Source organism: Tiliqua scincoides, chromosome 10 (assembly GCF_035046505.1).
Source record: "Tiliqua scincoides isolate rTilSci1 chromosome 10, rTilSci1.hap2, whole genome shotgun sequence".
Classification (NCBI taxonomy): Eukaryota; Metazoa; Chordata; class Lepidosauria; order Squamata; family Scincidae; genus Tiliqua; species Tiliqua scincoides.
This window is the reverse complement of record NC_089830.1, coordinates 17184566-17194761: the sequence shown is the minus strand read 5'-3', so window position 1 is coordinate 17194761 and position 10196 is coordinate 17184566. Positions and strand designations below refer to the sequence as shown.

Here is a 10196-nt window from a genome sequence, read left to right as displayed (position 1 = left end):
TGACATCATCAACTATCTGTGGTACACAGTTATATTAACCACACTGGGCAACAGAAGGACAAGACCACCCTTAAGAGTCATACTGAAAGACAAAAGATCCATCAACAAATAACCAAGCCATGCTAACAGTGAGGGCTAACCTTTAGATACCTCCTTTAGAATAATGCTTAAGGCTGCTGCTTTAAGCTTTTAATATAAGAAGATAAAACACTACAGAAGTACTAAGATTCAGGACTAGGGACACTGGTACATTCAAATTCTAAGTGCTATGGACTGATTTTTTTTTTTTTTAAAGTTCAATCTAGGTTCTTAGAAGGTCCCAGGCTGGTCTATCCATGAGGATGGCCAAGCCATCTGCTTCATACTGGCAGTCAGCACTCATCCCTGTCTTCCCACTTGTCCTCATTGCTCCCCCCACCACATTCCCTGGATTAGAAAAGAGGGGGACGGGGCGGAAGGGAACATATGGTGGAGAGTGGTGGGTCAGAGATGCTGTAGTTCAACACTCCCCTCTCCTCCACATGTCCTCTTCTGTTTCACCCCCTTTCCTTTTCTAATACAGGGTGTGTGAGGAGCAGAGGCTGACACATCATTGGGGGGGAAACATTTGGCAATGATCCCTCAAGCACTGGGAGGTCTTGGGCTGGCCCTGGGGATACACAGAATGATTTTTGTTCCTAAAGTTGAGGACCCCACTACATTGCCTTATGCATGTTGACCAGGAAGTTGAAGCCCCACAGCTTTCACCCAGGCTCGACTTCCAGCTAACTGTGCACATGAGTGAAGCCACTGGAAGCTGGTTGCAGGCTAGCAGTGTCTGAGTACACATTAAAGCAAAAGCTGATCAAGCAGTGCTAAATTTCTGCACCCTCCCTACACAAGTCTGGACTGACTCTTTCATTAAAATGCTCTCAAAAAAAGACTGCACGCAGTGTGACAATGTCGCTTGAAGACAAGCTCCAGTCAAGCAGTAAACTGGAGCAAATTCAGAATATAGTTCATTGAACTCAAATAATTTTAAATAAGCATTTTTAAAATAACTTAAATAGCAGAAAGCTAACCATGCTAAAATTGAGTTTAGCAGCAGAGTTTTTTCTCCTCCCCTATGGCTGCTATTATGTGATATATTCCACACAACAGGCCTCTCACAGAAACAATTTTGCTCACAACTCCAGGGGTATGTGCCTTCAAAGGACTTTCAAGAGCTGCTGGAAGGAAAGGCCAATTGTTTCAGTGCTGCCAGTGAAGTCACCTCACTTAGAAGTGAAAAAAAGATCATTCTGTTCCTATGGAGCACATGGGCACCCCCATGAGGAACCCTGTCATGCCAGCGACAGCATTTATATGCAGTGAAGCTCGTCTCCAAACAGAATATCCACACCAAATTCTTGAATGTGATTTCTTTAAAAAGTCTGATTTAAAAGCAGAACCAATGATATGGCAACAAAATCCAACAAAATTTCTCCTCTACACCCCTACTGCTGTTTTTGCAGCATGCTACATTTTCTAGTGTTTATCCGACCACTCCTTTGTAAGGAGCCATGAACTGCAGGAAACCCGGGGCCCCCTCATTTCATTCCAGCATAGCAGCAAAACAACCTACATACTGAAAGCTGTTGCTCCTTTCATTTACAGCCATTCATTTCAGGTGGCTCACACACAAGTTCATCACAACTCCACTGAAAAAAAAGGGAAGCAGCAGGGAGCACCATGGACTGCACCCACAGAGAACAACTTATAAACAACTAGAGTTTATGTTGCCTTGTAAGGAGTATTAAATGAAGGAATACTCACTCCACCTAGTTGCTCTCCAGGTGGTCTAGTTTTTAACAGCAAATCAGTGGAAACAACCTAGTTGATACCTTTACAACGGCCTGCTCAGAGACTACAGGCTCTAGGAACAGTGGATTGTCTCTAAGAGCTGACTTGAGGTTGAAGACTAGACATCCCTTGCTCTTGATACGTGGCTAGAGCGCTAAGTTTAAATAGTACTAAAAAACCCAGTATGACTGAAAACTTTATTCTAATCTCCTCCCCAAAAACCCTCAAACACAAATGATTGCTTTATTCCCAAGAAAACGTTCAAATTACATCCTGCTTCATCGGATTCAGAGTCCACACCTCTTAAACACACATTTCTAACAGGCTTGATGTAACGGAAAGCAAAAAATGAGACCAGTGGATAGCATCAACAAGTGATGTAGTCTTCCAAGGAGACCAAAAGGAGAAGAAGGCTACAGTTGCCTTGTCACGATTTATTTAAAAACTCTAGGAGAATTCACAGTATAAAAGGTGAAGCAACTTCCATTATTCTTTAATCTAGACAACTATTGAAATACCTGCGCGTGTAATTATACCACAACCTCCTGCTACGTTCAAGCATCTAGGAACTGACAAATGCACAAACACAGGAACAATCCAGAGGAAAAGACAGGAGACATGCTTTTGTGCGACTCTGTCACAGAGATAGATATAAAATAGCTGTGGATGGGAAACTCTGGATGTATTTTGGATCAGTCACAAGAGGCAGGTACAAAGGATGCACATAGCAGGATTTGCGTTTCTAACAAGAAGGGCCACTTTTAGATCATTGACATACACACACCCCATCCCCACCATAAGGTGTTCCAAGGATACAAGAGAATGCAAACTGCTCGAAAAATGAGGGCAATGATGAGGAAGGGTAATGCAAGTAAAAGCAACCCCTTTAAGTAAGCCCACCATGTTTTCTGTGGGCTTTTGACATCATAATATAGAACCAAAAAAAGTGATGGCAAAGAGAATGTGGGGCAGAGGAGTAAAAATGAAAACCTGTAAAAAAAACTTCAACACAGTGAAAAGTATGGCATCCTGTCGGTCACAATATAAAACAATAATCAAAAAAGATCCATTGTATTAAGGAGAAAACCCGAGTAAACATCAAAAAGCACAACTTCCTAGTAGTAAATGAAAGAATGCTTGACTGAGAGTCAATCTGGCAAGCTTGAGGTCATGGTGCTCCAAGGTAGTTTCCTTGCAGTTTTGCTGGTATATCTTGGGAGGCCTTTTCTGACTGACACAGACATCGCCTAGGAAGAGACAAAATGCACAATGTTACAACCAATGCAAAGAAAAACATGGTTCTGAAACTCTGCAACATTTGCTGGCTTCATCCTATACGTGGAGTGGGGTGCATCAAAAGTTACACACATGCACCCTTCATGTTTAAAGGGAGGGTTATGTCCCTGGTTTCAGTTGTGTATGAGGATCAGACAACAAACACTCATGTACAACCAGAGTACGAACACTTAGAACTTACTGTAACTCTAATTGATGAGAAGCAGAAATATAACCAAGCACTCTTGTGTTCCTGGTTATCTTCTGTGCACACAATGCTCAAGTGTCTGAGAATGAGCTATAAAAATTTTAAATTCACTGTTTAAGAGTTCTTCTGTTTCTTGTATCTGGTGCATAAAAAGATACAAATCCTAAATGCTTACTCAAAAATAGCACTTGACCTTGTGCTGAAAATGCTTGTTCCTTGTGCTGAACATGCTTGGTCCAATACATCAATAGGAAACTTGCCATTTTTCTAGAGGCCAGGCTCGCCATGGGACAAGCATCATTATCCTACTGGCTATACAGACCTGAAATCTGAGGATGTGAGCCAAGAAATGCTGCTATATGAATAAAGCTGAGTTAGGAGGACTCTGCTCCCAAGTGCTCGATTCTTGTACACACAATTTTTGCATTCTTTGAATCCACACATATCCCTACAAACTGAGGACAACAGTTTACGCACTGGATGAGGTGGGTTCCGTGAAAAGGTATGCTAAGGTATGCCAAGTATGAAAAGAATTTGTTCATACTTAAAGGTGCCACAAAACACTTTATGGTTGTAGCCAAATCCTGTTCATGTAAATTACTTGCAATGATGCTAGAACAGACGTAAGAGACAAGCTTCACTCCTACAACAAGTAAATTTCTAGCACAACACAATTGTGACAGGAAGCGACAAACCTTTCACACAAATAATTCATACAGAAATGTGTGCAGCAGCCATATATATATATGTATATATAATCATATACTGTCATATATATATGGCTTCATCGTAAGAGGCTTAACCTGTACAAAACTCAGCTTCCATGTAAGGTATATTCTACACAAGCATTTGCTGCAGGCGTTCACAACTTAAAAAAACATGATGAGGGCCATTTTATTACCATTAATAATTAATGAAGGTTGCACTTTCTTTGCAGTCCACATTAACTATTAATGGTAATAAAATGCAGACTGCATATAGTGTATTTCAAAGATATGGAGAAGAGGAGGGTGCACAGACTAATCTGTAGCATAATTTTCAACTCGCCCTCACATCAAAGTCGCAGGAGATTGTGGGGCAAATTTCTCAATACTTTGCTTCCCGTAAGGGTGGCAACAGCATACAAGTCCCTGAAGTATTCAGACATCTTACTCAGCTACTTCGTAGCTGGTGGGCTGCTGTTATTCTGTGTATGTCCATTTGCCTCTCCCCAGGGGACAGATCTGTGCTATATGAGAGGTTTGTCCCAAATCACTCTCCAGTGACAATATAATGCTGCAAGTGAGTCCTTGCCTTTAAAAAGAGCATCACACAGATTTATGGAGGAAAAGTCCATTACAGGTTATCAGTCATGCTGACTATATGCAACCTCTGGCTTTAGAGGCAGCCTATCTCTGAATGCCAAATGTAAGGGAGTAGTGACATGATACAGGCACCTTCTTGACTTGAAATGAAGAATAGTTGTGCTCCTGAATGCAGCACTGCTGAAAGAGCTGGGTTCTGAGCTGTCAGATCAGGAGAGAGATCTTGAGGTCCTTGTGGACAGCTCAATGAAAGTGAAAACCCAATGTGCGGCGGCAGTGAAGAGGGCTAATTCCATGCTTGGAATCATTAGGAAAGGTATTAAGAATAAGACAGCTAATATTGTAATGCCGTTGTACAAATCGATGGTAAGGCCACACCTGGAGTATTGCGTCCAGTTCTGGTCGCCACATCTCAGAAAGGATATAGTGGAGATGGAAAAAGTGCAGAAGAGAGCAACCAAGATGATTACTGGGCTGGGGCACCTTCCCTATGAGGAAAGGTATTTGGGCCTCTTCATTCTAGAAAGGAGGCGCCTGTGGGGGGCCATGATTGGGACAGACAGAGTAGACAGAGATACGCTTTTTTTCCTCTCACATAACATCAGAACCAGGGGACATCCACGAAAGTTGAGTGTTGGGAGAGTTAGGAAAGACAGAAGAAAATATTTCTTTACCCAGCATGTAATTAGTTTGTGAAACTCTTTGCCACAGGAAGTAGTGATGGCATCTTGCCTGGATGCCTTTAAGAGGGGATTGGACAAATTTCTGGGGGGAAATATAGGTATTTTCTGTAAATACAGGAATACAGGAAAATACAGGAAAATATAGGAAAAGTTCAAGTCATAGTAGGTATGTGCAAGCTCTTGGTTTTAGAGGCAGGCTGCCTCTGATTGACAGATGCAGGGGAGGTCACCGGGACACAGATTGTGTCTGTTTTCTTGTGTGCTCCCTGGGGCTTTTGGTGGGCCACTGTGAGATACAGGAAGCTGGACTAGATGTGCCTTTGGCCTGATCCAGCAGGGCTTATGTTCTTAAAACATTACCTGATATATATATCTATGTACACAGCAGGTCTTGCTACTTATTCTGCAATCTCAGTCTCCTGATGGACGACCACCTTGGTTACAGACATGTCTGGGTGTTGCTCCTTTGCTTCTTTGATGGCCTGTACCAGAACCTGAACAAAAATGGCATAAAGGGAAAACTCATGTGAATTCTGTTCAGGTAAGCAGCCCTGACATTCCCTGAAATCATAGATCAAGCTCTATGATTGACATCCCACACAAAAAAGCCAATGACTGAGAATTCTGGATCTAAACAAGGACTTTGTGCACTCAGTGACATTGCTCCCTTTATTGGATAGAATTCAATCAATATTTTTGTAAACAATTTATGTATTTAATTTTAATTTTATTTTCAGTCTTTTTAGACCACCTTGTGACAAACGTTTGCAAAGTACTTTACAAAAAGTTAAAAATTCAGGTATAAAATAAATCCAACAGAAAACACAACACATTTAAATCAACATCACTGCAACATTTCAAATCTCCAATTAATTTCCAAATGCTTAGCGGAACAAATAAATTTCTAGCTCTGAAGAGAGTTCAAGGAATAACACACATGGCCTACTTGACAAAGCACAGTTCAGAATAACAGGGCCAATACAAAAAGATAATCTTACCATCTCAGAGGAGGTAAACTTCAAAAGGTAAGGCTTCAAAAGGTAAAATCAACTACTTTGAATTGACCCCTTAAATGAACCAGCAGCCAATGCAGATCTTCCAGAACAGATAATGTATTCTTCTCAACTCAAAGATGGTCAACAGCATTCTGCACCAGCTGCATTTTCTTCAAGTGCTACATAGAGCATTGTGTTACCAAAGTCTCAACAGCAAGTCAACTGTGCATGAATGACAGTTGCTGCTGACCCTATTTCAGCTGTAGTTAAGTTTTCAAAATGAAACTTCTTCCCTTGTAAAGGCCTTTTTCTCTTACATCAGCTGTGCTCCAAAAAAATTCTCCCTGTGCTTACTGTTCCATTGTGCTGCCACTTCATTCTTCACCTGATCAGAGCACAGGGATGCTCTGGGCAGTCGCATCTATTAACCAAAGTCCCAGCAGGCTTTGCAGCAAGATGCCTAGACAAATGCAACTGCCCAGAGCATCCCTGTTCCCAGATCTGGTGAAGAATGAAAATGGCACTGTGACAGAACGGTAAGCTCTGCTCACGGGGGGCTCTCGCCAAACACCGCATCCAGCTTGTGGGCCATAGTTTGGCAAAAGCTGTTTTACAGGATTATGCAAGTTATAATTTGTTGCGCAGGACGATATATTTGGATCCGTTTATAGTAACAAGGGCATTTATATCTTCAAAAACAGTTCACAATTTGGCTTCTAAGTTCTGGTCTGATTACTACTAAACCTTTCATAGCACAATCCTACACATGTTTACACATAATTAAGTTTCACTATGTTCACTGAAGCTTACTTTCAGGTAAATGTGTACGCAGGCTCAAAAGGCAAGCAATACGATTTGACATTGATCTTCCAAGTGTTCTGCTGATAAAAGTTCAAGTGAGTTTGGAAATATTCAAATGTCACTAAAATACATTTCTTACTTGATCATGATCAATGTCTGCATCACCTGTGATGACAATTCTTTTTTCAATTCGCGTTTCTGAAATTCCACCTTTTACAGTCTGTAATGAAAGGATCAGCATTAACCAATTTGTCAAAAGTTACAAAAGAAACTCTCTCTTTCTCACACACACACGCACGCACACACACGCACACGAAACTGAAGAGCCAGAAAGTCATCAATCTGATCTGGATCACAGGCAGAGTCAAGGTAGTTTCAAACAACTTTGACACCTTAGTTCACATGAATTTAAAGTCACCATATGCAAATGTTATTCCTACTAACTGCTATTGCTATCATGCCAATTCTGAATGGGCTGGCTACTACGTATTAATTGTTATCACTGTGTTACTTTTATTACTTTCATCAGGCTCTAACTGGATGATGTGTGTTCTACACAATCATTTTGTCCAAACCCACATATTATAAATGACCTATGACAGGCGTCACTGTTATTTACATTTTTTAAAATGGGGAACAAAAATGGATACTGTGACTCCCAGGTTTCATATATGTTTGGAACAGAGATCTGATACCTACTTTTCTTAACCTACAGCTGACCTGGCTGCCATAATGTGCGTTAACATGTTTGTGACACCTGTTGCAGGGGCAATGAATGGGTCACCTATGCTGCCCTTGCTGTGAGTCACCCTGGAACCACTGGAGAAAAGGATTTTTTCCCTAGACACACATATTCAGAACTCTAGTACTGCAAATATACACCAGCCACAATATTTGCATGTGACCCGTTTGAACACCGCAAAGATATAGACAATTTAGTTTCCATATTTAAGGCCTGGTTTCCACATTAAATTAAAAGAGGTAGAGATATACATATAAAAATACATATAGAGATGCACATATAAAAATTAAGAAAAAGGAATGAGAGAAACAAGTTTTTGTCCTGTGGTTGGCCACTGATAGGATGAATACCCAAATCTTCAGAAAAGGGATATTAGCACTGACTCAAGGATGCAGGTAGTGGAAAAGTAACATCTGAAGTTGTCTGTGGCTTGCTTTTGTACCAAACCTATCACCCAACTAAAAAAATGGTTAATCACTCATAGGAGTTTTAGTTTATTAACTAAGCTTTGGTTTGCAAAAGAAGCATACATATCACAGCAGGCATTTTCTGAAGACAAAAAAGAACAACTCTTCAGATGGTGCCTGCCACCTGCAGTTCTGATAACATGTATATATGTATTTTATATAATTTTTTAAAAATCTGTTGTGTGGTTGATGAAAACACTTTTAATTGTTCCAAAAGGTTTTAAATGTATTAATCTATTCAATTAAACATTTCAGCCCTAGTTTTACCACATTAATGCTAACAGAAGTCTCTTAAAATTAAGTGCATGCACTCCCCATATGCCCGATCTGGTGCTTATTCACCTTATACAAAATACTTTAAGAGGTATAAGCAGCAACCCTAAGCATTAAAAGCAATCCGTGTAACACAAAATGATTAATAGCAGCCTTCCTTTCTACAATATCCTGTTCCCAATTATCTGGAAAACTGATCCATCTGCTCACTCTATCTGCCCAAATGAAATGCAATCCAGTAAACTTGATCTTGTCTATAATCTGAGGTGCTTTTGACAAAAAAGCCCATGTGACAATTCCTTTCTCTCTGTTAATACAAGACTACTTCTCCATTATTAAGGGAGGTAGAATCACAAACATGAGGTTAATAATTCTAACTTCCTAAAACAGAAACTATGCAATTAATAGGATACTATTTTCCTAAACCCAAATCAGAAGGGAGTGGACAGGAAGGAAATGCAGTGATCACAAAGTTTCATTTTGGGATAGGAACAGAGAAGCCCTCACTTCTTATGTAGTCCCAAGCCAGCTAGTTGCTATCCAGAAATAAAACCCTAGAGAAATTCTGACTGGAGGCTGTCTTATTGGTTATTCTGTAATAGGCATATGTGGGCATACATGGAGTGCTTCAACTCACAATGGACATCCACCCATAGCTAATGGGGATGATAGTAGGATCCATGTAGATTGTGCCACCTAAATTGTTATTTTTTTCAACAGTTGGTGTTCTGATGAATCTCTGTGCTCCTGGTTGTAAACTACAGTGCCAAGCAGTTGTGCTAATGTGCCCAGACGATGAGTTAGAATAGCTACGTGGTATGTGTTGACTGAAACACTGAACATATATCTGGCAGCCAATTTCACTTTCTGCCTCTTTTCAGGTCAAACTGTAGAATACTTTGAATCTTTTATGTTGACTCTTCTTCCAGCCCACCTCTACTATTATGTCAAAAGTCTTCTATTCGACCTCAGAAGCCTATATGCCTCTATCATTCTGCAGAACCAAAGGAATAAGGAACCGCTTCTACAGCTTACAGAACATGCAGTGGCAGTTCCACTAGTCCAACATGCAGTGCACAGCTTATAAAACATTAGTGGCAGTTCCACTAGTGTAGCACATGAAAATAGGTTTTTCTTAAGAATGCAAAAGAGCCCATTCACACCTGTAGTTTAGTAGTTGGCATTTTTTAATTTGCAAAATCTTTGTGAATACAAAAACATGGGCCCAAACCCAGATGACTGAGTATATATCTCCTTGAAACATGCTATTGTTTGCTACTATCCCTAGTTTCAAAAACTGCCACAATCTGGTTACTTCTAGCTTACGCTGAACAAGCTTCTAGAAAAAAATTGGGTGTTTAAGTGTGCATAGAATTGCAGCTCAGAGTGCTTAAATCCTACTTGAAATCAATAGAATTAAGCAGCCCAGCAATAGGCAGGATTACAGCATTTATATACCATCATAGGAAAAAGAAAGAAAAATACACAAAAAACTAAGTAGAATCTGAAAAATAAGAGAGGGTACGGTGCAGTTGCAGCCTCAGAGCCTCAAATATTCAACAGTTTACTAAGGAAGTAAAAATACAGATTTTCCACAGAAAGTAGAAGGCAAAATCTATAGCTGAGA

At 40.3% G+C, this 10196-nt stretch overlaps 1 protein-coding gene across 26 annotated transcripts in view; it reads right to left on the bottom strand.

The window, feature by feature from the left end:
• Positions 1 to 2235: 2235 nt before the first annotated feature.
• EPB41 (erythrocyte membrane protein band 4.1) overlaps positions 2236 to 10196 on the bottom strand; it is a 164044-nt gene continuing 156083 nt past the window's right edge. For all 26 annotated transcript variants that reach the window (XM_066638544.1, XM_066638524.1, XM_066638520.1 and 23 more), the window contains 3 exons: positions 7227 to 7307; positions 5652 to 5785; positions 2236 to 3068 (listed from right to left, as the gene is read on the bottom strand). In XM_066638544.1, the coding sequence (XP_066494641.1) occupies positions 5690 to 5785; positions 7227 to 7307 (177 nt within the window). In that variant the 3' untranslated portion in view covers positions 2236 to 3068; positions 5652 to 5689. The remainder of the gene's footprint in view (positions 3069 to 5651; positions 5786 to 7226; positions 7308 to 10196) is intronic.